Source organism: Carettochelys insculpta, chromosome 1 (assembly GCF_033958435.1).
Source record: "Carettochelys insculpta isolate YL-2023 chromosome 1, ASM3395843v1, whole genome shotgun sequence".
Taxonomy (NCBI): domain Eukaryota; kingdom Metazoa; phylum Chordata; order Testudines; family Carettochelyidae; genus Carettochelys; species Carettochelys insculpta.
Genome location: NC_134137.1, coordinates 41,970,505 through 41,997,911, shown reverse-complemented (window position 1 = coordinate 41,997,911; position 27,407 = coordinate 41,970,505). Strand labels below are relative to the sequence as shown.

Sequence of the window (27,407 nt, the reverse complement as noted above, 5' to 3'; positions counted from 1 at the left end):
TGGAGGTAAGAGAACCCACGGGAGGAGGGCAGGGCAGGGGAGGGGGGCCCGGGGAGAGGAGGGCAGGGCAGGGCAGGGCAGAGGAGGGCGGGGGAGGCCAGGGCAGGGCAGGGCAGGGCCACGCACACCCTGCTCACCCCTCATTGGTGCTGTCCCATGTGCTTTCTCTGCAGGTTGTGCGTGCCATCAACGCCATGCTCCTGCACAGGCTTGTGAGGCTGGGGGACCCAGATGCCACCATTGCGGCCTTTGCCACCCTGGGCTTCCCCAACTGCTTCGGGGCTCTGGATGGCACTCACATCCCCATCCACGCCCCGCATCACAGTGGAGGACGATACCTGAATCGCAAGGGCTACCATTCTGTGGTCCTCCAGGCCTTGGTGGACAGCCGGGGACGTTTCCAGGACATTTATGTGGGCTGGCCTGGCAGCACCCACGACGCCTGGGTTTTCCAGAACTCGGGCCTGTGCCGCCGGCTGGAGGCGGGGACCTACATCCCCCAGCGGGAGATCCCTCTAGGGGACACCACCATGCCCCTCTGAGTCATCACAGATGCGGCATATCCCCTCCGGCCCTGGCTCATGCACCCGTACATGGGCCATCTCTCCGCTAGCCAGGAGCGCTTCAATGAGCACCTGAACCACGTGCGCCAGTTGGTGGAGCGCTCATTTGGCCGCCTGAAAGGACGCTGGAGATGTCTCCTGACCCGCCTGGATGCGGGCCGCAACAACATCCCCCTGATTGTGGGTGCCTGCTGCGCCCTGCACAATTTGGTGGAGAGCAAGGGGGAGGCCTTTTTCCAGGGCTGGGCTGTGGAGGCCGGCAGGGCCGACGTGCAGCCACCCGCTGCCCCCAGTCGGCAGGTGGACCCCGAAGGGACCCGGGTCCGGGAGGCCCTGCGGGCCCACTTCGATGATGAGGCTGCGGGGTGAACTCTGCCAGGCCCCCCACTGCCCGCCCCTTCCTCCACCACACTCCTGCCCCAACGCCCACACCATGGAGCACCCAACCGCACCCCCCTCCCACTTTTCCTGGACAAATGACAGCACGCACTTGTGGCTGAACTTAAACTTCTTTTTCTTTGAGAACTTTTTTTTTAACTATAAATATATAAAACAAGAACAAACTATATACAACATGTGGAACCAAAGTAATATGTACAAATAAAACAATAATCATAAAAAAGTGTCCTCGTTAATAAAAAGAAAACCAGGGAGGATAAAGGGGAGAACTATTTACATGGGGGGGACGGGGCAAACGGGGGGCACAAAATAATAAGTTGAAACTATATACAAGGGGGGGGGCCACATCCCGGGCCCCTCGCCCCTACAGTCCGGCACTGGGCGTGGGCGGCCGGGTGCCCCACCGCGGCCGCAGCCCTGTCCGGGGCTGGCTGGGGGCGGGCCGGACCGGAAGATATGCCCGGCGAGTCTCAGCTGGCTCCAGGGGTCCCTCGGCGCTCCGGCCCTCGGCGGTGGGTGGCGGGGCGACAGCGGACGGGACGGCGACGGGCGGAGCAGCTGGTGGTGCGGCTGGTGGAGCGGGCACGGCGGGCGCTGTGGCGGCCGGCGTGGCATGGGGGGCCAGGTAATTCACCAGGCGGTTGAAAGTCTCCATGTAGGCCCCCCATGCCTCTTGGCACCAGGCCAGCGCCCGCTCCTGCAGCTGCAGGTGCTGCTCCGCGACCTCCAGCTGCCGTCGGTGGATGGCCAGCAGCTGGGGGTCCGTCGCCATCGGCTGTTGGTGGTGCGGGGTCCGCCGTCTAGCCCGCCGTGGGGCCGGTCGGTCCTCGGCCGAGGGGCTTGCCTGGAGCGATGGCCCTGGAGGGCTCTCCGGGTCCACTGATGCCTCGCTGGCGCTCTCTTCCAGTCCTTCTGATGGTGCAGGTGCGGGACACAGGAAAGGAGGGGGGGAAGAAGAATGGAGACAGGCGTTAGTGTGGGCCCCGAGCCATGGCCTTTGTCCCCCCAGCCCTGTGCTGCAGGTTCCCCATCCCTGTCCCCAGGAGATGCTGCTGTGATGGATGGGGTTCAGGGGTCCCCCTGCCCTGCACCCCGTCCCCTGGTGGGAGCGACTCTCACTTCACTCCGCAGGGTCTGACAGCAGGAGAGGTTTCTTAGGCCACAGATGCCCAGTTTCTGCCAGGAGTGACAGCACCAGCTGTCGGAAGAGACAGTCCTTCCAACCCGTCCTGGGGAGAAGACCCCAAGGGGTGCCCCTCTGGGATGCAGCTTTCCCCCTCCTCAGGCTGGCTGCCTTCCAGCTCTCCCTTCCCCTAGCCTCTACCTGTGGCCCCCACCCTCCCCCCCCGCCAATTCCAAGCCAGCTCGGCTCCTCCCTCCTGTTTGTTCAGGGCAGAGGTGTCACCTGCCAGCTGTAGCCCCAGGATCATCCTTTGCCCCTGGGAGCTATTCGGCTCTTGTTGCTCATATGTAGCCTGAGTCTCCCTTTTGCACTCCCCCCACTCCATCACATGCTGCTGCTGCTGCTGTTGCTGCTGCTGCTGCTGCGGGGTGTCCCACCCCCTCCTCCTGGGGGCCCCTCGAGGTTCCGTTCCCCCCTGCCCCAGGCATGGGGCATGGCACTGTTGTGCGGGGGCGGGGGCAGGGGCTGATGCACTGCTGTGAGGGACATGGCCCTGCTGTCCTTGGGGCCATGGCCATGTGAGCATGTGGGGGGCCCTGGACACATATCTATTACCCCCACCCCTCAAGCCCAGGGGTGTACACCAGAGGGGGGTACATACCTGTCGGTCCACTCCCACAGTCTGGAGATCCCCGGGGGGCAGAGGCCCGGCTGCTGCTCCGGGATGGCAGGAGGAGGATCTGCAGCCCGGATTCTGCAGAGGAGGAGCCCCCCTCCTCCTCCTCCTCCTCCTCCTGCTGCGATGTCCCGGGGGTGGGCTCCGGGGGGGCGCCCCCAGGGTGCGGGGCTTACCTCCGGGGTGGACTCCGGCTACAGGGCCTGCTGGGGCTCGTCGGCCGAAGTATCAAGGGTGGCCGGAGGGGAGGAGGTGTGCCGGGGTCCCAGGATGTCCCTGAGCTCCCTGTAAAAGGGGCAAGTGACGGGGGTGGCCCCAGATCGGCTGGCCGCATCCCAGGCCCGGGAGTAACCCTGCCGCAGCTCCTTCACCTTACTCCTGACGTGATCAGGAGTGCGGGCAGGGTGACCCCGGGCAGCCAGGCCGTCGGCCAGCCGAGCGAACGCATCCGCGTTCCGCCTCTTGCTCCCCATTACCTGGAGCACCTCCTCCTCGCTCCAGAGCCCCAGCAGGTCCCGCAGCTCAGCCTCCGTCCAGGAGGGGCCCCGCTGCTGCTTGCCAGCCTGGCTGCCTGCCTGGCTGGGCTGGCTGCCCTGGCTCCCCTTGGGGGGGGGTCCCCTGGGGGGGCTGCCGGGCAGCCATCGCAGCTGGGTGGGTGGCTGTGCTGGCTGAGGGACGTGCAGGCTGGCCACGTGTCTGGGCTGCCGCCTGCACGTTCCCTCAGCTTCCTGCACAGGAAGGGAGGGGGAGGGGACCTTTAAGGGGCTGCTCCATGCGGCCACCATTGAGCTGAGGGGCTGGAGAGAGCGTCTCTCAACCCCTCAGCTGATGGCTGCCATGGAGGACCCGGCAATTTCGACGTTGCGGGACGCGCAATGACTACACGGTCCCTACTTCGACGTTGAACGTCGAAGTAGGGCGCTATTCCTATCCCCTCATGGGGTTAGTGACTTCGACGTCTCGCCGCCTAACGTCAAAGTTAACTTCGAAATAGTGCCCGACGTGTGTAGCCGTGACGGGCGCTATTTCGAAGTTAGTGCCGCTACTTCGAAGTAGCGTGCACGTGTGGACACGGCTATAGATTTCTAGTCTCTGGCATGTACTCCTGAGAAAAGATGGACGCCCCAGTGGGTGGGATGGGGGAAGACCAGTGAAAGGAACTGAAATTTTTTCCAAGTACAGTTGTATTGCAATATCCTGGATGGCGGGGAAGACTCAGGGCAGGGGACTGAGGGGGTCTGTGATGTGATAGTATCTGTAAGAAGTGTAAGTGTGGGTGGACTGTGGGGAGCTCAGGATCAGCACTGGGTGTGTTGGGGAGAGCTCAGTGCAGGCGGTTGTGGTATGGGGGGAGCCCAGGAGAGGGGTGGGACTGTGGGGGCTCAAGGCAGGGGTTGGGAAGTTCAGGAGTGTGGGGGGTTTGGAGACAGAGGTGAGGGGCTCTCGAGGCAGGAGACGTGGGGATCTCAGGCAGGGGATTATGGGGTGTGTGGGAGAAGCTTGGGGCCTGGCTGCCTGAGCACTGGAGCTACCTGGGGCACAAGAAACACATTGCCCAGCCACCGGATCCCAAAGACTAGAACCCAGCCACTCTCTTACTGAGGTGCACTGGCTTGCTTTGGGGAAGGCACCACCAGCTCCTCAGCTGGCCTAGCTCTTTTGACTGGCCCATGTGAACTGCACACTGGAGTTTAAAAAAGGCAAATCTGGCTGATTACATATTTCCCTGTTTGCTCTGAGGCAGCTGGAACCCTGCTAGGACAGAGTCGTCCGCAGCTCTCCTTTAGGGAAGATAAAAGCTCCTTTTGCTCTTCTCTCTCAGCACAATTGTACAAGATCCAGGAACGATCTAGCCCTTCAAGTAGCCCTGGCTTTTTTGGTCTGTTGTTTTAAACCTATTGATGAGGTCTGATGGCATCTGGTACCTGCTTCCCGGGAACTCTGGGCAACCATGGCTGGTTCTGTGTTTGTACAAAGCCTACAGCCAGGGCGTCCTGTTGTGTGATAAGGGCTCTTTGGCACTAGGGTGGTACAAATAATAACCAAAGATGTGAACATAGCACGCTTTCCTTCTTAGCCAGCTGTTCCTGCCAGAGTATGGCCTTAAGCCTTTCCAGTGCTTCATCACTCAGAGGACGTGACAGCTTATTAAACACCCTAATCAACCCCCAGAAGTTTATTTTAGAAATGTTTCATCGACTAAATTAAACAGCTGCTCTCCTGCGGCGATGCTAATAACATTGACTCAGTCTGCTGGGATTCTCGTTTCCCTGATGTGTGTTATGAGCACTGCTGCTCTCTTGTAAATGGCCTCTCACCTGCTTGAACAACGCACACCAAATGCTGTTGTTATCCCCCCGTACCATTTTGCGTCTTGCTTCACTCTCCCCACAGCATCTCTATGGGAGTCAAAAAGTGGGAAACCCTAGGAAAGGAACCAGGGAGGGGAAATGCAACTGTAGGGTAGATTGGGTAGTGAACTCCCTCCAAGGACGGGAGCAGAGGGAGAATTCAGAGCTGAGATTTTGGTTTGGCACATAGTAAAAGCTGGGGCCATTTGCAAAATGTGTATCTGGGTTCAGATTTCAACATTCCCTAAAGTTCACTGCAGACCCATTGGCTGCAGCAAGAGATGGGACCCTGAAGTGTTCTAATCTATTATTTTGGTGCTGGTCAATCTCTAGTATCAAAGTGCTGTCTGCAAACCACATTAACTTGTTAGCTGATAATAACCCAGAGAGAAAAGAGGATAGTTCATTTTAATATTTAAATACCGATCTGCTGTTCACATCAGTAGGGGCAGCATCTTTGTTTCAGACTCCAGGCAGTTCACTCAGGGGACATGAACTACGTGTCTAGATCCCTTTCTGCAGTACTGCTTCCTCAGCAGCCACCTCCCACTTTGCGTGTTTGTACCAGGTTATGCCTTCCTACGTGGAGTACTTTGTGTTTCTGCAATTCCTCCTATTCACCTCAGACCATTTCTCCAGTCTGAATTATAACCCTATCCTCCAAAGCCCTTGCAGCCCCTCCCAGCTTGGTATTGCCCACAGAGTTTATGTGAACTCTCGATGCCATTATCTAAAGCACCAGTGAAGATATAAAACTGAACTCAGCCCCTGGCATGGCAAGTTTGTGAAAGCTCACCCCTCAAACACTCACCCCTCAAACTCCCCCACAACTGCCTAAGGCTCTGAGAGGCAATTTGGATGGGAGAGGGGTGTAGGCAGGACCATCCCTAGAGGGTTGCAGGGACTGGGACAACCACCCTTTCCTGCAGTGTCTCCGGAGCAGAGCCCAATGCAAGACAGACACAGCTGGGTCATTAGCAAGAAGAAATGAACCTGCACCCTGAGGAGCTAAAGCCCAGTGTTCTGCCCCATGAGCTTAAGGCCAGCTGGCTCTCAGGCAAGGCTGTAGAGCAGAGACTTCCCTCTCCCTTGTCAGTGGTCTCCCTGCCTCTGGGGTTACGCCAGGGAGACCCCCCCCACCTCAGGCCCCATGTCCGCTGCTCCTCTGTTCAACCTGACCCCACCCAGCCCCCCTCTTTGCCCCGCCCCCTTGCTGAAGCCCTCTCCCCAAGCAACAGAGCCAAGGGATTACCAGGGACCTGGTGTAGGGCTGCAGCAGGGGTCGGTTCCTCCTCCCATGCTCACCAGAGTGACCCAGCAGCCAGCTCCATCCCGCTGCCCTTTCCCAGCCTGCAGTCCTCTGCTTCTCAGTGGCAGTGGGAAGTGGAGTTCCCTGGAGCTCAGACACTCTATGTCTGGCTGCCAGGGTGAAGCGGTGCCCAGTGGGCTGGGAGAGGCTGGTGGGGAAGAGTGGAGCTGGCTGCCAGGTCACTCCAGAGCCCACTGCCACAGTGAGTGTGGGGGAGGATGCAGGACCCCTACTGCTCCCCAGGGCCAGACCCTCCCTCCCCCAGACCCCTCCTGAACTGCCGTGGGACCCCTGCAAAGCTGTCTTGAACTACCCTATGGATGGGGTGACTCAGTGAGGGCTCTGGGAGGAAGTTTGTATGCTCCCATCCCCCAGTATCCCACTCCAGGGAGGCACATGGCAGCAGCAGGGGCAAGTGAGTGGGTGGCAACTGCTCTAACCCTACTGCACTCCCTGGGGCATTGTAAATCACCCCGTGGCAGCAGGTGAGGCCAAGAGACACAGAGGAGTTGGCAGGGGCCCCGAGGGGTGGTGGGACCCAGGAGAGCAGGCAGGTGGCAAGTTTTAATGGAGCCCAACCTTGTTCCAGAAATATTCTTAGTCCCAGGGCTCCACAAGCCCATATAACTCACTACTTCTGCTCAACCCAGAACTGATTCCGGCAGGACTCCACTCATTATAACCTTCCAGCATGACTGTGTGAACCATTGCTCACTATTCTCCAGGGCCAGTTATCCAACCAGTTATGAACTACGGTGACCATATTGCCCTGTCCCAGATACAGGACAGGGAGATCTGGTGCTAGTGGCGGCTCCTCCTGGCTCCACCAAGCCCCAGGGAGCCAGCGCCCCCCCCCATCTGGGAGCCCCGGGCAAGCGGTGGCCATGAGCATCCTACCCCCGCCCCCAGTCCCAGACGGCCTAAATACGGAACAGTTCCTCCCTTTCAAAAAATAAGCCTGGATGCCTTTTTGGCATCCGAAATACGGGACCATTCTGCCCATGCAGGACAGGTGGTCACCCTATTATAAACCCACCTGACAGTAGCTTCATCTAGCTCATTCATATTTCCCTAGTTTGTTTATATGTATGTAGGCAATTAAAGAAAGAAACAACACAAATATGACATTATTTATAGCCAAGATCCCCAGCATGGCTCAGCTCTGTGAAATGAATCCTGCAGGTACTCAGTTAATTTCCCACTTGGTCTGGGCTGATAACATACGTTATGATTGCGCATGTCTCTGGAGCTATACCCATCTATCCCTGCCACGTGTCGGGCCTGGTAACTGAAAAGAGAAAATAATAATGACAATAATACTGTAAATAACCTCACATCAGTCAGTTCTGCCTGAGAGAGTTCTGACCCCTCTGGCGTTTGGTAGTGTGCTCTGTTTAGCACCAGCTGACAGGTAAGTGCTCTAGGGAATCTCACATACATGTATTTTTAGGCGCAAGTATTTTCCCAAAGAGTCTAAGATTTTGGTTCCATCCCATTTTTCTCTCAGCTAGCTGTAAGTGGTGACAGGCCAGGCAGTAGTACACTGGCCGTATTTACCAAAAGGAGAGCGGGACATCACGTGGGTAGCTCCTTCTCCCCCTGTGGTGCTGGCTCAAGCCCTCCTTCCCCGCTGCGCGGGGCTGGCATTGCTGCTTGCTGGAGCCCTGCCTGACCCTCTCCCAAGCCCTCCCTCCCCCCCTGTGCAGGATGAGTATCTCTGCTCACTCCCTTCCCCTCCACCTTTTACTAGAAGCAGACATTTGTCCCGTTAGCACTTGCCCACTTGATCAAACGCCCACTTTCACTGAAAAAATTTGGACAGCTGAGACCAGGCTTAAAGAGAGGACAATCCCAGCCAAAATGGGACACCTGGTCACTCTAGCAGTCATCTACCGTTTCCGTGGTCAGTGAAGCCACTCAGGTTACCAGGCTGGCTTTGTCCAGGGGCCTGAAGAAGCCTCACTTCTCACAAGCGTCTCCCTCAGCGTTCCCTCCAAGCTTGTCCATCCCTGTGCGGGTTTTTTCCAGCCACGCACAGAATAAATGTTTAATGTGCACCAAGGCATGTGCAAATGTGCAAGACCAGTGGAAACAAAATACTCGCAGGTGTAAAACAGAGAATATGCAGTCCTTTTTCTATAACATTTACGTTTATGGAACAAGACACATATGCTGCAGTTTGGTAAAGGACAGAGAGACACATAACACTGACATTTGCATTATTCACACCTTGCCTTGTGGAAAAACTGACAAGGGTAGGTGAGAATGTTAGTGTTCATCCTTATCACCATCACCAGCAATTGCTAGCCTGGTATCTCCCCTCCTCCCCCACGGCTGGGATACAACTGATAGCCACTGTAGCCAATCATATTTCTGAAGGTGTTAACCCTGTTTCTCCATATAAACTTCCACTACTTTGGGGATGCCCCGTGTTTCATAGACTAACTCATGAGTTCTCCTTACACTCATTAACATTTACAACAAGAAGTCCTGTGGCACTTTATAGACTAACAGATATTTTGGAGACCTGCTTCTGATGGGTCTTTGCTCACGAAAGCTTATGCTCCAAAATATCTGTTAGTCTATAAGGTGCCACAGGACTTCTTGTTGTTCTCAAAGATACAGACTGACAGGGCTACCTCTCTGATATTTATTAACATTATAAACAACAAGAAGTCCTGCGGCACCTTATAGACTAACGGATATTTTGGAGCATAAGCTTTTGTGGGCAAAGACCTCTTCATCAGCTGCATGAGTCACTATGTCCTAAATATACTCAACACCTTCTATCCCTGGCTGCAGTAGCCACCACCTGCTGGGCCAATGCTGTGATACTCAGACTACAAGGTAAGGGCTATTATGGGGGGATAAGCCTCAGCCACGTTGCAAGGATGACTTCAGAGAAGCGCTGAGCCACTGAGAGTGTCCACAGGCATTCTGAGTGTGAGAACATGGACAGGTCAAGGATGCTATGTGGACCATGACAAGAAATGGGATCTTCAGTTTAGAAGGTGTAGGTACCAGGTCTGGCTTGCCACCCAGTGTGGATGGGGTGAGAGCTATTCTTATGATCCCCTTCCTGATTCAGCTCAGGGAGTATGAACACTGGGCTTCTGGTGTACTTACAAGAATGATGCAGGATCTTTTTCAGGGGCATAAGACACAACACGATATTAATTGGTAATACATATATCAATCACCACTGTAGCACATGCATGTGATACATTACTTTCATGCACTCACTCACACACACAAGCACATTCCATCTTGCTGCTGTTACCAACAGATTGCTCCCACAACTTCACTGATCAGGTGAGATAGGTAGGGGATGGCTGGAGCCAGGTGTCTGCTGATTCGAATCAGTGCTCCTATGCTGGTGAGACAAGAGCTGCGGTCCCCCTGCAAGGTATCCCAGATTTGTGGTAGTGCCCCTCTCTTGCAAAGTCATCACATGCATATGCAGTAAGTTATCTGTGGTGTCTTCTAAGCGTTGTCTTAATGCTGCCTCATTCATCTTCAAAAAGGGGGCTTCCAAAAGCAGGTACTTACTGCTGACTCCCCAGGACATCCATGTGTCCAATATTCTTTCAATGAGCCAACTTCAAAGGTTTTTATTGGCCTTGGAGCTGGTTTCCATTCCACCCCTAACCATTGCCACTGGCTGGAAGGGCTTACCTTTCGTGCCTTATCCATTCACACCTCATTCATTCAACAGGGCAATCAGTTAAGTAAAGGGAAGAAATCTATTCTAGTCTTCTTGGTGGTCATTTGATAACAATTCGGACATCTTCCCGTCACCCTCCTATTTGTGAGTCTATTAATGGCCGATCAGCCCAATTCTGGAGCCACAGATCTTATCACAACAGGGGCAGGTGATGGTAGATGTTGGAGGGGTGCAAGGCAGTTTTTTGCCACTTCTTCTTCTCCACCTCTCCTTGTCTGCACTGCAGTGGAACCTCTGGAATTGTTCCACTCCCTCATGGATTATTGCTCTCCACTGGGGATGATCTTGGGTAAGCTTCTCCCCGGTGTTGACATGGATGTTACACTTTTTCATGTGCACCTTCAGCATGTCCTTGTATCACTTCATCTGGCCCCCAACGCTCCTCCGTCCTTCTTCAACTCAGGAAACAGATTCTGTTTTGGGAGATGCTGATCAAACAGCCGAACCACATGACCAGCCCACCGAAGTTGTTGGTAAAAGATTTTGGCTTCAATCCTGGTCATGTTTGACTCTTCCAGGATTCTAGTGTTTATGCCCTTGTCCTCCCAAGACATATTTTGGATTCTCCTCAAGCAGCGTTGATAAAATTGTTGACGTGCTTTCAGATGACACTTGTATGTTGTCCGGGTTTCATACGTGCACAGTAGCATTGGAATCGCCACTGTGCAGTTCACAAGGAGTTTTGTCTTGGCCTAGATGCCCTGGGTTTTGAAGACTCTTTGTCTCAGGTGGGTAAAAGCAGAACTTGCACAGCTCAGAGGATGCTTATTCTAGTACAACGACAGTCTCTCTACCTTAGCTACTCTTAGGGACTACTATACCAAGACTCAATGTAAGTGACTTAATACAAAGTTTCCATATAAAAGTACTTAGTATGAAATTTATATGAGAATTAAAGAGTTCATATAAAGATTATATGACGATGATCCATAGTTCCATGAAAATAATTAATATAGACATGTTTCCGCCCTGGTCTTCCACACTTTTCATTGTGGAAGAAGAACTGTCTGCATGCTCTCAGCTGCACAGAATCTGGCCCATAATGTAGAGTCACTCCTGCTCCTCTAGGACAGAGACAAAGAACTTTACAATAGAATAGCTAATGGGGCCTGTAGTGTTGTAATGAAGCACGTCGCTCATTCCTTCCTTTCACCAGGCTGAGCAGAGGTCAAAGTCTGCAAACAGGAGACATGGGACAAACGCCTCTGTCCAGCAGGAGCACAGAGTGGAGTGGAGGCCAGTTATTTCAAAATCTTTATACCCCAGTACTGCAAGTCCCTAGACCAGGGGTCAGCAACCAAAATAGCAAGATGAACCATTTTTTCCTTGGTAAAAAACTCAATAATTCAAGAGCTGCAATGCATGTAAACATGAGACTGTCCTTAATAAATAACATCAAACCATACTTTTTGTAAGTCCTATTTTAAGAACGGTGCACACACAATGATTTGCAGTGTGACACATGTTTACTGCAGGACATTCACATACTTTTTACAGATTCTATTTCCTCACACTTTATATGTGTTTGTACCGCCGTCTTCCTGATTTTTTCCCTGAAAAAAAAAAGGAATAAGGGTGCTTTTGAAAAAGGGCGTTTTTTCCAAAAGAATACTGTCTACACTTCTGGTTTTGTTTCAAAAGCAGTTTCTTTTGGGAGCGAGATTATGTGATATTGTGCAAATGAAGTGTGAGATTTGTAAATCAGCGCTTCATTTGCCTCATTTGCATTGCCCTTTCGAAAGGGGACTGCAGTGTACATATCGCCTTAGAGATTCAGGTGGGTATAAACCCTCACCTTGGGAGTGGGTAACTGCTTAGAGCAATCTATGACTATAGATAAGGTTACAGTACATAGCAACCCAGTGCAAAGCTTTTCATGCAGCAAGCATTTACAGGCTGCCTTGTAAATGACCCTGGAGATTTAAGACACTTGCATGACAGCTGTATGAATTAGAGCTGGAAGCATCTCACATAGCAGTAGTGCTGATATGACTGCTCATGAGGATAAAAATTGCATTTCTATGTGGTGCCAAAATGTTTCCTACACACCCATCCTTTGTCCTGTAATGGGACCATGTCTGCTCCTAGTGTCTTGAGAATGAAATCACCTTTTTGAAGGTATAGCTGAATGCATTACACTCAATGGCTATGGTTACACTACAGCAATCTGTCAACAGAAGTCACTGTTGGAAGAGATTTCCCAACAAAATGTCTGTCGACAGAGTGCAGCCATGCACAAAAGCCAATTGGAAGAAAAACTCCACTCTGCCAACAGAGCAGCCAGACTTCTCAGCCGTTCTCATGACAAAAGAGGCACTTGGAAGCACAGCAGACAAGGCTGTGGACTCCTTGTCTGCCAAAAGAAAGCCCTCCAGAGCATCCACACAGCCTTTCTGTAGACAAAAACTGTTGACAAAAGCACTCTTCCTCTTCTGGGAGAGGCAGAAGGTTGTTGGTGGAAGTGCCAACTTTTGTCAACATACTGTTGACAAAACACATTTTGTGTGTGTACATCCCATCAGTTTTGCTGACAAAACTGGGGTTTTGTTGACAAAGCTCGCTAGTGTAGCCATAGCCAATGAGAGCTACTGTGTCTGCTGAGTATATTGATGTGATTGCAAACTTTGCTTTAATGTTATGCAATATATATGGCTAACAATTATCAAGAAAAACGTAGAAAATTACAAGAATTGAGATAAAACAAGAAAACAAAGATAGAAAAAGAGAAAGAAAAGAAAAGGCCAGGGACTGAACGGTAGGGGATGTTAGTGTAGGCTGTAGTGGGCTAGCTATAAAGAAAAACCACAAAAATGAAGCATTTGGATACAGAGTAGAATAAGATGGTGTCTAACACTCAAGCAAACTGTGCCACGTGGTTGGTTAATGTAGTGCTGGAAGTCAAGAAGGGTGAAAGGAGAGGGGAGTCCACTTCCCCAGTCAGACCACAGAAAGTTGTCTAGAAGATTCAGTGAGCACAATTAGAAGAGTACATTTGATTCACCAAAATGGGTAAGAACAGAAGCAGAAAGACCAAATGGGATTATTGGGGTGTCGGGAAGGTTAGGCAGCTAAAATGATATTCTGGGAAGATTTTTATTGAGCGAATGTTTGCAATGAATGAAGAGCCAAATTGCATAGGGTAAGAAATAAAACACTTAAGTCATCCACAGCACAGAGGTGGGTTACAGCAGTAACAGGCACTGAACTTGGTTAACAATTATACGTTGTAACTCACCTTGCCCTAGATACACGTGGTGGGAAGATTACATTTAAGCCAACAAGTAGTCCCTTGGCAAATATCCATATAGTAGATTTTTAGCCTGTCAACATAAGTCAATATCTTTACTGAAGGAATTTGCCCCTCTTGGGAATAAGTACTATGATTAAAAAAAAAAAATTAGCTCAGTCCAGTATAGATCAGTCCATCAGGTATGAAAGCCAGTGCTTCCCCAGACACGGTCCCTCATTGTCTCCAGTCATGTCCCTCAGTGGGCGTCTCTTGTCACTCAGTCTTGTTCTAATCAGTCCCCAATATGGTCTGTCATCATCCTCAGTCATGTCCCTTGTTGGTCGTCTCATGTCCTTCTGTCTGGCTTTCATCCGTTGAAGTCCTGGCGACGAGCTCCTCTATCACCTGAGAGGGAAGCAAGGCCTCAGGGGGAAAGTGGTTGAAGTCCTGGCCATGTCCCTCCGTGGAGGGAGTCCAAGTGTCATAAAAGCAGTGTTTAATAGTCTGTTAGGAGAAGCAATGAGAGCAATCCCCAGTCATTTCCTTTGTCGGTCATCTGTCTTTGTCACGGTCGCAGTCAGTCGCTGTCCTGGCAATGGTCTCCTCTGTTACCTGAGAAGGGAGCAAGGCCTTGGTGGGGAAAGTGACCCTCCTCGGTGAGAGTCCAAGTGATGCTTTAGAAAAGCAGAGTCTGTCAGGGAGGCACCGGAGGTCACTGAATGTGTCCCTTGACGATCGTCTGTCTTCAGTCCTGGTTGCAGTCAGTTGCTGTGTCGTTGGTCTTCTCCTCTGGCACCTGCAAAAGGAAGCAGAGTGAGGAGCGGGGAAGAAAAAGAAAGATATGGCCCCTGCTGAGTCCCTCCTCAGTGGGTGACCAGGCAAAATTTACTAGGGGCAGAGTCTATAGTCCATCAGGGAGGGCCCTAGGAGCTATCCCTGACTACGTCCCTCATCGAAGTCTCAGTCATTGTCAGGAGTTTCTCGCGATCCAGCACTTGTGGGGAGACACAACCTGTGGGGTTTAAATGGTTAAAGACACTGGCCATGCCTCTCTTTCATGGACAGACTACTCAGACCTCTCTTAGTTGAAGTTCACAGGCCATAAGAGGGGAAGGGTCTGTGGGGTCGGGAGGCTGTAGTGTGTATTGTTGGAGAAGCAGATCACTTACTTCTCTTGGTACTGGCAGTGGCCTGTGATGTGCTCCATGTAAATGTCCCGGGACTACCTGGTGGCATTGGACACCATCAGCTGACACATGAGGTGGGCAAAACTTTAGTCCTGATCCAAAACCCATTGAAGTCAATGACAGTCTGTCTAGTAACTTGAATGGGTTGGGGATTAAGCCCCTAGACTGTAAGTTTTCACTAAATGACTTCATAAGACCATATGAAAATAAGAATGGCCACACTGGTTCAGATCAAGTGTCAAAAGCTCAGTATCCCATCTTCCGTTGGTAGCCAATGCCAGTTGACCCAAAGGGAATGAACAGAACAGGTAATTATAAAGTGATCCAACCTCTGTTGCCTGTTCTTAGTTTTTCGCAAACAGAGGTTAGAGATACCACCTCTGTCCATCCTGGTCAATAGCCATGGATGGACCCATCCTCCAAGAACTTATCTAGCTCTTTTTTGAAGCCTGCATAAAGTCTTGTCTTCCAAACATCCTATGGCAATGAATTCTGCAGGTTGATGTTGTAGTGTGGCAAAAAACACTTCCTTTTTTAAAAAATCCCTGCTGCCTATTAATTTCATTTTGTGCTCCCCTAATTCTTGTGTGTTTGAGAAGGAGCAAATAGCACTTCCTTATTTATTTTCTCCAAATCAGTCATGATCTTGTGGACCTCTATCCCAACCCCTGCCCTATCACATCCCCCTTAAGTTAGTGAAGGTTTTTCAATTTGATCTGCTGATAAGGAGGTGTTTTTAAAATGAGCAGACTGAGAAAAAAACCTTTTTATTTATTCTATTTGGCCTTAGAAAAGATGTTTACTGCATGAAAAGGTCATATGTTATGAAACCGCCTCATCAGGGTCATTAGGGTTTTAGTTTGATTTTTGTTTTTTCAACTGTTTTCAAAATTTGGTTGGTCTAAATTCTTCTCTTTACTTCTAGTTTGGCTTGATCTGCATGCTTAAAATATGTGCAATTAGTAGCATAAAATTGCCTCAATTAGCTAATTTTGCAGGGAACTTATCCTGTCTTACGCGTTCTCTGACCGGGGCCATTGCCACGCAGGTGTGTGATGCCATGAAAGGGTGCTGTTGAACTGGAGTGGAAAGCTTGGTAATGCTCAGGAGACCACTGAGTACTACGCAGTGGGGTTCCCAAACTGTATCAGGGCAATTGACAGGACCTAAGTGCCTCTTTTTTCTGTCACCCTGCCTGGTGCTCCAAGGGCTGGCAGGTTTACAGACATACAAGCAAAATTGCTCACAAAGGGCCACAATGCTGGGAACTTTCTGAACACCAGTCTGTGTAATGGAGAAAAGGATCTTTGACCCCTGGACACAAATGGCCAGGGCACTGCTCCAGCCATTGGTGTAGACCAACGGTCAGAAATCTTTCTGAGGCGGAGTGCCAAAATTTGACTTCTGGACTTCTATGTATGGTCCAAGTGCCAGTGATATTTTTTGAAGTCACTATTAGTCCTACTTAGAACAGCTTAATTCATAAATAAATTAAGCTGCAGAGCTTTACCGTTTAAATGGCGGTTGGTAGCATTAGCTGGTCTTTTGTGAAGCCGCTGTCAGTATGGCTTTGAGCAAGCTCCCGGCTGCATGTGGGAGGAAGCACGGGGCTGAGCTCCCACCTCACGTGTCACTCTTTGGCACCTATGCTGGAAGTTGCTGACCCCTGGTGTAGACATTGGTCATGTTATCCCCAGCTTCCTGGGGAGTAGGGTTGGGCCTTACCTGTTGGTCTTGTAGGTTTATGAGGCAACATAATGGAATCATAGGGAGCAGTATATAAATTATGATATATACTTTAATTTAGCTCATTGTCCTGGTGGCTTTTCAGTATTCAGGTGCTGTCAGCTTAGAATGACTTTTAATTACCAAAGCAAATTCAGACACCTACTACCTATTGTTAGTATACCAAGTAAATGAAATTGATGGATTTTTTTTTGTATGTGCTTATACTCAGGCATGGTAATTATGTACAACACACACACGCACACACACACACACACACACACATGCACTAATGATTAAAACAAAAAGCAGTCAAGTAACACTTTAAAGACTAGCAAAATAGTTTATTAGGTGAGCTTTCGTGGGACAGACCCACTTCTTCAGACCATAGCCAGACCAGAATGGTCTGAAGAAGTCGGTCTGTCCCACGAAAGCTCACCTAATAAACTATTTTGCTAGTCTTTAAAGTGTTACTTGACTGCTTTTTGTTTTGATAGTGTATAGACTAGCACGGCTTACTCTCTGTTACTACACTAATGATTATACATCATACAATTTTTACTAGTTCTTTTTGTGTGTACAGGACAAGATAATTTTTTCAGCAATATGCTTCTGCTAGACTAAAGACTGAGACTCAAAGACCACCATTGACCAGTCATAGACTTTTAAAAAATTATTGATGAGATTATTAAGAAATCTTACAATAATCTCCCCAGCAACAATGAATGCAGCCTTCTTATATAAGAATTATTTGGAAAGATTGCATGGTGTGTGCTGGGTAGTCTAGAAAGCATTTGAGAGAGACACAGCAACTTTAAATATAACCAGAGTCTTAAGTTTGAATATGTAAGGCATGAGGTGGGAACTTTGGCAGGGTATATGTGAAACATTAGAACAAATCTGTCAAAAACCCAAATGATCAACAAAAGAAATATTTAGTACATCATGAAAACCCAGGAGTCATATTTAAAATGTAATCATTGCTTTTTCCTTTGCTTTCTCTCCTCTTCATCACTGGGGCTTTGTCTACACTACACAGCTGGCTGTGTCAACACAGCTGTATTCCTAGAAGCCAGGCAGCTGTTAGTACATAAAACTTCCACCCTCTAAGGCTATGTCTACACTGCAGGCTTCTGTCGACAAAACTTCTTTCAACAGAAGTTTTGTCAACAGAGCATGAATCCAAACTGCAGATCTCCCAGAAGCATTCTGTCGATATCCCTGTATGCCTCGTTCCACAAGACAGAAGAGATGTCTCTACAGAGGGGTTTTTTCTGACATTTGGCCCTGTTTGGATGGGCCAAATGTCAGAAAAGCATCTCGTGGTAGAACTGTTGGCAGGAGATACATAAATGAGTTGAAAAATGTGTGTATCTTTTGCTGGCAGTTCTCGTGAATTTAGACACAGCCTAAGACAGAGTTTGCTTTGTGGCAGGAGAACAGTCCTGTGGACAAAAGATTGTTTACACCTGTACCGGGGTGGCCAACCAGTTAGAGACTAAAGGTTTGTCTACACTTAGTGGGAGATAGAACCATTCAGAGTTCATCTCCCAGAGTTTGATTTTTGCATTTCTGGTAAAGATGTGTGAAATCGATTCTCTGGGGTCCTCACCTGACCCCTTGTCCTCTGGCTCTCATGAGGAATAAGGGAGGTTGACAGGAGAAAAGCTCCCATCAACCTCCTTCAGTGAGGGCAGACCTTACAGTCAACTGCAGATACGTTGATTCTAGCTACACTATTGTTGTAGCTAGAATTGCATATCTGCAGTCAACTGTAAGGTATAGGACATGCCAAGCCTAACAGTCAAAATAGCTGTGGATAAAATGCAAAGAACCATCTATCTATCTATCCATCTATCAACAGATATATATAGAACACAAAACATAATGATAAAGACAACATTACAGGACATTTTAGACATTCCCTCCCCAGTAATCAGGCATCTCAAGCCTCCCTGCTCTAACCCAATCCCCCACGCCTCCCTGAGGGCCAGGTATCTCTAGCCCCCCACTGCTCAACCCAATGCCCTCCTCCCCCAGAGCCAGGCATTCCCAGCTCCCAGCAGTTGGTGGGGAGGCTTTAACCCAATCCCACACCTCTTCCCCAGAACCAGGCATCCCCAGATCACTGACACTCTAACTCAGAGATTCCCAAGCTATGGGTCAGGACCAAAACATGGGTCACCATTAGATTTTTCAAAGGGTTGCCTGCTGGGCAGCTCCAAGCCACGTCTGGGTTTTTAAGGAGCCATTTGCAGCTCATGCTGCTGCTGCCGCTCACTCCTCGAGCTCCCAGTCTTTTCCCCACTGCACTGAAATGGAGCTCAATTTAATTGGTTTAACAGCTGGCAGGAGGGATCTGGCTGTTAAACCAATTAAACTGAGTCCCATTTCAGTGTGGCAGTGCAGGGGAACTGCCTGTGCTGCGGGTAGGGGAAGGGAATGGGAGGGCTGAGGGGAAGCTGTGCAGAGGAGGTGGAGGTGGAGGCGGTGCCCCAGGCAAAGGAGCTGTGGGAGAGCAGCAGTGGCGCTTGTGTGAGGTAGGAGTTGCGGGGGGCATTATGGGGCTGCAAAGGGTTTAAGCCTGGGGCTGGGAGAGGAACAGAAATAAAGTTTTATAAAAGAATTTCTCAGGGGAGAACCACCCTCCCTCCTCCACCCCCCATATTTGAATTTCCTTGGGTCACAAAGTCGTATTGACTTGTCAGAATGGGTCACCATCTCAGAAAAGTTGGGAACCGCTGCTCTAACCCAATGCCTGGGACTCACCAGAGCCTCAGCCACATGCTTCTAGACACCGGGTCACCTGTGCAAAGCATCAGTGAGCAGTTGGGGCATGCGACCCCCCAAGCAGCAGCTGCATTTCATGGAGCTGCATGTGGCTTGGGAGCCATGGATTGGCCACTCTTGCACTAGTACTTGCCAGGGCAAAGCTTTTGTCCTTCTGGGCTGTTTTTTTCAGCACCTGTGACCAACAAAGGCTTTGGTGCTCAATTATCAGTTTAGATAAAGCCAAGATAAGGCAAAATCACTAGCTTAAATAAAGCATCCTTTTTTTTGCTACTGCATTTATGGTCTTTCATATGTCTCAGAGAACAGGGATGCAACTTAGTGAGAGGGTTCAGAGGTTGACAACGTAATTTTTAGAGAGTGGACTCCAACCTGAGGCAGAAAAAGTGCAAAACATTGATTTTTTTCAAAATTATACAGTTCAAGTCAATGACTGCTCCCCATCTAATGATATCTAACATGGTGGTCATTAATCTTAAGGTATTTTTGCAAGGCTTGTAGGTATCCTGCCAGTTGGCACAAAAACTAAATGTAATACTGTACGCTGTCTCTTCTAAAGTTACTGTGGACTGTATCTGCCAATCAGAAGTGGTCTTCCTTTGCCAGGTGTGGTGATATAAAGTTTTTTCAAATGAGATGTCTAAAAGTTTCATCTCGCAGGAGGAAAAATAAATTCCTTCTGCTTGAAGAAGGTATAAAAGCCTATTTAGGTAGAGTGCTGTTGAATTATATTTGTGCAGTGTCAAAGAAGTATGCCTACTATTTTCTGGACAAGCACACATGATGGCAAGATCTCTGCTCCAGGAAGCTTGTGGTCTACAGCCCCTATCCTGGTTATAGCACCATTTGAGGAGCCCCTTGTATTGAAGACAACATGGCTGAGGTCAGCACAAGCCTTGATTCCTGTACCTCTGATTGCAGGATTAGGCCTTAAAATTAGAATCTATCAACTTTATTTGCACTGAGTAGTAATTTATTCCACAAGCAGTGGCAATGAAAGCTCACTGAGGAAGGGCCTACACTACACAAGTAAGAGTGAAGGAGCTGATCCTATTTGGATACTATAGACATAAATAAAGGGATGCAAAAGAAGTGGTCATGTTTTGCCTGTGACAGACCAATTCTACATTTATAATTTTTGTGCTTCATTAGCACCTGGCAGAAAGAGGGCTAGGTTTGATACAGCTCTCAGAGGAACTGTGGGTAGAGCAGGCCTAAAGGCAGAAGCTGGCAGGCCAGAGCAGGAGAGGAATGCCAGGCATACCGAGTTGCATAGAAGACAACATGGACCCCATGGTGGCGGCTAGAGCTGCTTTTACCATCACCAGCTGTGACATGTGGGGGATGCACAAGAGGTCTCATGACTCCCCCAGTGCCCACCCCCCTCCTGCGCTCACCATCAGAGCTATGGGGGGTGAAAGTGCAGTAAAGCAGCCCCAGCCTGCGCTGCTTTCCAACTGCGCTGCAATGCTTCCAGCGAGTGTGAGGGCAGTCCTCCCCCTCCCCCAGAGCAGTGAAATCTGAGACAGAGTCACTTTGCTCTAGCTCTTGCTGCTTTCAGGCCACACCACTCAGAAATGGGGCAGAACTGCCCCTGCCTGCCTCTTCCTTTGGCATCACTGTCCTTCACAGGGAGTCCATGGGTGATTGCACCCCCCCATCCTGGAGTGGTGCAGTATTAGCTTATGCTGCTCTGGGTCCATGCCACTCCAGGGGACAGGGTGGAACCAACCCTGCACTCATTGGACATGGCTTGATGCTTCCAGAGGAGAAGGAAGAGCAGGAGTGGGGCAGGAGCAAAGTAAGGGTGGGAAGAAGGCGGAAGGGGGTTATTTCAGATCTTTCCTGGACTGGGTGTGTGTGGCTGGTGGCCCCTCTGGAATCCCCTTCACCTGTTGCCTCTAACCATTATAATGATTTTTTGTGGAAAATGTAGCTTTTGACATACCAAAATTTTCCCTGGGAAAATTTCAGTTTTGTCAAAATTTTCAAATTAACGTTTTCCTGTTGGCAAAACCACGAAGAAATATTTTGATTTGGGCTGGTTCAACTCTCACTGAAATATTTCAGTGTATTGAAATGGGCTAACATTTTTCATTTCGTGTCAATTCTTTAACATGCACTTCGCACTGGTGCCACAAGAGAACTGTGGCTCACGTTTCCCAGCCTCTCATATGGTCTGCGCTGAGGGCTAATTGTATGACTTGTCTGCGACAGTATTACTTGTTCAGAAATAACATCAGTAAATAATGGAGTACACACTAAAACTCAGTAGCTATTAGATACAAAAAATTAGTGAATTAAATGCAGCACAGTCATATGTGTTTGCAAATAATTTGCGTAATCCACTGGGTGTAATTGTAAGGGACAGGTTTGAATGCCTTTCCTATCTTGAACCAAATTCTGATGTTCCCATGTTAGATGCTCCTTATTCAGTAGTGGTCTCAGTGATGTAATAGAAATATTTGTGGATGTAAGATATTTAGTGTAACTGAGGTGTCTGAATCTAGCCCTGTAGAGTGAGGATAGCAGAATCTTGCCTAATTCTGTTTTACATCATATTGTTATGTTCTCTTTCAAATGTATTTACTTGAGAAAATGCTCTTTTATATTTTAATTATATTTTTATTGCTGTGTGTCTATCTTTAAAGCTGCCAAGTAGCAAAGCTGTGGTAAGGTGGGCATGATATGTTGGCTGGACTGCGGAGTGGTGTAATTTATAGGGAAGAAATTCCACATTTCAGGAGTAAATATTTGACTGCCATTTATTTTTGCTGGAAATTCTTTCAAGTAGCCCTAGGGTTTGGAATGTTAGAGTAACAGGGGACATGGGACAATCAGCAGAGTACAGGAGAGGCAGTTAACAGGGCTTGGCTAATGCAATTAGCCATGATTTTCAAATACCTGAATTTATTCCCAAATCTGTATGTCTAGTAAATATTATTTTATTTAATTACTCCATATCCAAGTGAGAAAAATATTTTGTTTTAGTTGTCTCTCTCTCTCTCCTTTACACCAAACGTATGTGAACACGAGAAGTTATAGAGATTATAATAAGCATGTAAGGCAGCACCAGGTGCCCGTACTAGTAACGTAGATGATGTAGTCTGAATGTTGTTCAGTTTCTAAAAACTGGAAATCTTCTTGTCCAGATCATGCAAATGAACAGGGTGTGTGTCAAGCACCTTTTTTCCATTATTGATAAAGATGTAAACTAGCAAATCTGAAGCACAAAAAAGTTTGTAAAATCCAGTTGGTTCCAAAGAGTTTGTACATCTCCCGAGCATTAACGATGTCCATTGGAGGAAGAAATGAAATGGTCATATGTAAATTCATCCATACACCCAACTGCATAAATAGCCTTAACTGAATCCCAAGGCCCAGTGTTGCCTTTTTAAAATATTTAATTGGTGATGTCATCACTTTTGTTGCCAATATACTTGCCGCTCTCCTCCCTCTGACTACTTTAGTTCCAACACAGAGACTGGGAATCCAGATTGCACTGGGAGACAGGCAGAAGCTGAGGAAGGAATAATATCTGCGTTGACCTAGGGTTTCAGAAGCTTCCATACTGTTACATTTCTCCTGTTCAGGTAAAATCTTGGGTTACTTTTTAGGTCTGGCTTTTCCTTCAGATAACTAAAATAAGAAGCTGATAGAGCAACAGGAGGAATTTGTATAACTGCATCATCATATATTGGGTTTTTAATATTTCATTACCTAAACTAAGACAATTTCCAGATAAAGCCTTCCATCTGCATTATAGGCGGACATTGAGCTTGTGCTTGTTTTTATTATAGACATTATTTTTAAATTTAGCTTCTCCTTTAAAAGTTTGTTTGCATGGCTAACTTTCCCCCCCCCCCCCGTACCTCCCACACTTACTTCATTTTCTTGTTTTTTTCATGTTTTCATTTTATTTACGCAAGTAGTATCAGGTAGCACAGTACTCATCACAAATGTTATCAATTTTCCTTGTGTACCCGGAGAAACATACAAATATCTGGACTATCTGTGATTACAATGAATCAGACAAAAAACAAAAGCTGATTCAAAGTATTTTGAATATAGTTCAAGAGGCATTATAACTTAAAAGAACTATACCAACTGGAAAGTCAGAAGAGCTCAGAGAAAATCCTATTTAATCTACTAGCATTAGCCCATGAGTTTTGATATTTTTCAGAAACAAAACGGTAATCCTGCCTCTCCCTTTGTAGTCATAACAAACGTCCTTCTAGTTTTCTTTTCCCAACATTGAAAGACAGGTTGAAATCAATGATTCTCCCAAGTTATATTTGCAGAATTAAAATAAAACCTGTATTAAGGAATGAAAAGAGAAAAAGAGGTGTAAATATTAGAGCTGAAGATTTGAATATCAGAGAGAAAGTTCTAGCTACCTTGTTTTAAAATAATGACAGTAATACATGCTTGAATGTTAGTAATTTTAATAGTAATATGTTTGTAGTAAGTATCAATTCAAGAAACTATGGCAGAAATGTTTTTTTTTTTAAACAACTGCAAGTCAAAGCTGACTTCCAAGGATTGCTTGTTATGTGAGATGTATTTTTGGGGTGACACTGAGAACATGTTTTCTCAAATGGTAGAAATCAAAGAAGGTGATAAGCTGGTAGAGAGACTCTTTGCTTTTTAACTTCTGCAGCACACACAAACTCTTAGCAAGACAGATAACATTTACTGGTACTGATAAATATAGCTGTTAGGGTTCCTAGCTTTATAGATCTGTTTTGTTGGTGATTTTTTTCAGGCAAGGCTCTGATCTGGACGCTGATCTCAAGGACACTCTTGGAGGATTTCCTGAGGTTTTTCCTTTTGCTTCAACTGTTAGCCTTCGCCATTCCTGAAAATGGACCGATCCACGCAAGAGCTTTTCCTCAACTTCATGATTGTCCTCATAACTGTGCTCCTCATGTGGATTCTCGTGAAATCTTATCAGGACTAAAATACTGTGGCATAGTCTGTGAATGAATTTGTTTGTGTCTGCAGAAGTATGTGACATCTACTGTACACATGTATGCTTAGCTTCATACGGCTAGCATGTAATCTTTTTTACTCTAAACCACCTGTTGCCTGACACACTCTAGTATGCTACTTAGGGCTACAATGATGTAATTATTTCATTCTTTGGCAATCCAGCTGTAAAATGTACAGGCAAGATCCTCAGTAGTAGTTACATGTGGTTGGCCCCGCAACACTTACTGTCCCCATAAACTGAGACAAAAGAAGCACAAACATTTTGAGCTGAAAGAAATGTTGAACCTTTTTGTTTACTCACCATTGTACTCTCCTGAATAAAGAAGAAAATGTAAGCCACGCTTTGTAGTAATTTGTATCCCTCCCTTGACCTGATTCCTTTTTAATGACAGTATATTGTGTTTACTTGAGAAATACAAAGGTCCAGTTGATTGATACTGAGATCCCGTGGAACTTATACTGAGTCACATGAATACCAAATTCGTTGTTTACAATAGTTAGTACAGTAAAATGGCCAGAAAAGTTTCATGGTTACATCATTGCTTATGCTACCAGACTTTAGAGAGAGCTTTTGACTTACTGCTGGCATTGCTGTATAATTGCATCTTCTTGAGATGGATTTTGGATGTCACTCTTAGGGTCTAATTCTTAGTTTCATAGGGTGTGTTTACACTAGGAACTAACATTGATGTTAACTTCTAAAGTTAGGCACTACTTCAAAGTAGCCAGCAGAGAGTCTACACCCATTTTCCCTTCCTTAAGGGAAGCAGCAGAGAGTCTACACACATTTTCCCTTACTTAAGGGAAGCAGCAGAGAGTCTACACACATTTTCCCTTACTTAAGGGAGCCCAACTATGAAGTCCTTACTCCATTCCCAGGAATGGAGTAGTGCCCTACTTTGAAGTTAAACTTTGAAGTAGGGTGTTTGTAGACGCTCAACTTCAAAGATGTACTTCCAAGGAAGCAACTTTGAATTTATTTTTGTAGTGCAGACACAGCCATAGACTCATAGGGTTAGAAGGCAATACAAGGGTCATACAGTCTACTCATCAACCCCACAGTTTCACCCAACTGTGACTGGCCCATGAGGTGAAAGAAGCGGGGGCATAGGCTGTTATGAATTATTACAGCAGCCCCAAGGCAGCTCTGGCTTCAAGGGCTTAAAAATACACTTCAGAGGCCAGGGATCACTACAGCAAAGAGGTACTCCAGGTATGCTTCCTTGCCCTCATCACCTCCCTTAGGTAAGGGGCTATATGGGGGTGCAGTAGCTCTAGCCAAATTGGTTTTATGTTGCCTAGTGTCATGAAGCAATAGAGGATTCACCAGTTGTCTACTTTAAAAGCCTTTGGGGCTATTACACTACGAAGATTAGGTTTGGATACAGACAGTCCCATCCAGCCCTCTCAGTCTGCCTGGCGGTAGTTGGATACAGGCAGTACCATCCAGCCCTCTCAGTCTGCCTGGCAGTAGTTGGATACAGGCAGCCCCATCCAGCCCTCTCAGTCTGCCTGGCAGTAGTTCCATCTGCTACAGCTGTCCGTTATTTAAAAGTTGTGATTATGTCTTGTTTGTGTTTAGACTGTATCGTCCATGCCGCTCAATAATTTTTCTCCTCTTCTGTTTTTTCAAGGATAATTGCAAATCTGTTTTTGCAATTAATAGAAAGTAGCCTTTCCTGACAAGAAATATTCTCTTTAGCAGGACACTTGTTAATATATGGAGGAAAGTTGTAGGTGTGCTGGCCCAGGGATATTAGCAAGACAGGGTGGATGAGGTAATACCCTTTATTGAACCGGCCTCTGTTGGTGAAGGAGACAAGCTCCTGAGTGCCACAGAGTGCTTCTTCACTCTGGGATAGGTACGTCCAGTGTGGCAGCAAACTGGAAGGTGGAACTCATTGTTTAGCATAAGGTAGCACATAGTCCTAAAGAAGATTAGATTGTCCCATTACCACCTCTGCAATCCTGGGACAAAGAGGAGGTGAGTGATTACAGCTCATTGGAATGTGCCATAAATGCAGCATCTCTACTCTGGTCTTGATTTGTAGTATCAAGCAGAGTTGTGAATTTAAGCTCTCATATTCATCTTCTGAAAGTGTTTTGTAGATTCCTTTGAGGATGAGGATTGGTAGGTTTGACACAGTGCTCACTTTGTGTACACCCCAAAGTGACCGGGTGTTTTTGTATTGTATCGTTTTCCTCTGTGTGCTTATTTGAGAGTATAGTGATTGTTGGATTTCACCTACATAGTTACTGGGGCATCTAGTGCACTGGGTGAGGTACACCACTTGTGATAGGCATGGGTAGGATCCATGAATCTTTAAAAGGGTATTGGGGGTGGGGGTTGATCATTTTCCATTTGGCTGTGATGCTGGCAGTATCTTCCTCAGCCCTGAAGGAGAGCTCTGTTGGGCTTGAAAACTTGCTGACACATTAGTTTTGTTGAGTTCTTTTCGGTACAATGTCATCAGGCTGTGCCTACACTAGAACCTATATAGCAGCACAGCTGAGCCCCTGCAAGGTGTCCTGTGTGCGTGCTGTGGGACCGAGATCTCCCATAAGCATAATTAAACCACCCCCAACAAGCACTGGCAACTACATCAGCAGGAGAGCCTCTCCCACCATTACAGCATTGTCCTCACTGGCACTTCTGTCAGGGTAACTTAGCTCAATCAGGTCTGTGGTTTTTTCCACACCGCTGACTGATGTAAGTTTTACTGACAAAAGTCTGGTGGAGACTTAAGCCTCTGGGATGTGAAATTTCTTGTGAGACAGCTGAGAGGACTTTAAATTAGTCTGTGCCAACAAAAGCCACAACCTTGTGCTTTGCCCCATCTCACACCAGGAGCTTCTACGATTCCACTAATTTACACACTTCGTTTGCATTCCCAGGGCACAGCTGAAACAGGCAGCAAAGTCTGGGAAGGACATGGCAAATCTATTTTTAAAGGTAGTGAATACCTGATAATTCAATATGATTCTCATCTTTCACATACTGGGTGCCTGTGTCGCCCGCTGGGCCTCTCTCATCCCGTATTATCACATATACGCTGTGGCTTAAAAATAGATTTTCAGATTCTCTGGTGCATCACAGCTTAGGCCTCGGACCGTTGCAGCTGTACACCTGACTCTTGCCACTTCAGGGGTGAGACACACTGCTCACTGCCTGAGTTGGAAGAATCCTTCCTGTTGATTCATATACTCCATAGTAACACATTCACTGGCCTAAGGTACTGCACCAGCTTACACACTGGTCCTGTCAGAAGACACAGTGGTAAAAAATTACAGGTAATACACCGCTGAAGAAGCTGCTATTTTGGCTAGAGTTTCCAAACT

General features: G+C 47.8%; 2 protein-coding genes across 3 annotated transcripts in view; one reads left to right on the top strand and one right to left on the bottom strand.

Moving 5' to 3' along the window:
* Positions 1-13,720: 13,720 nt before the first annotated feature.
* Positions 13,721-27,407, bottom strand: part of ELMOD1 (ELMO domain containing 1) — a 135,897-nt gene continuing 122,210 nt past the window's right edge. For both annotated transcript variants that reach the window (XR_012642977.1, XM_074981914.1), the window contains one exon: positions 13,721-14,170. Coding sequence is in view for 1 of the 2 variants with exons in the window: in XM_074981914.1 (XP_074838015.1) it covers positions 14,136-14,170 (35 nt within the window). In the remaining variant the exon portion in view is untranslated. The remainder of the gene's footprint in view (positions 14,171-27,407) is intronic.
* Positions 22,547-24,407, top strand: SLN (sarcolipin). The gene is made up of 2 exons (XM_074981926.1): positions 22,547-22,669; positions 23,842-24,407. The coding sequence occupies exon 2, from the start codon at positions 23,941-23,943 to the stop codon at positions 24,034-24,036; it is 96 nt and encodes a 31-aa protein (XP_074838027.1). The 5' UTR covers positions 22,547-22,669; positions 23,842-23,940; the 3' UTR covers positions 24,037-24,407.

What these genes read in the sequence shown, in the direction of transcription:
- SLN (XM_074981926.1), top strand. Translation starts at nt 23,941, where the DNA reads ATGGACCGATCCACGCAAGAGCTTTTCCTCAACTTCATGATTGTCCTC.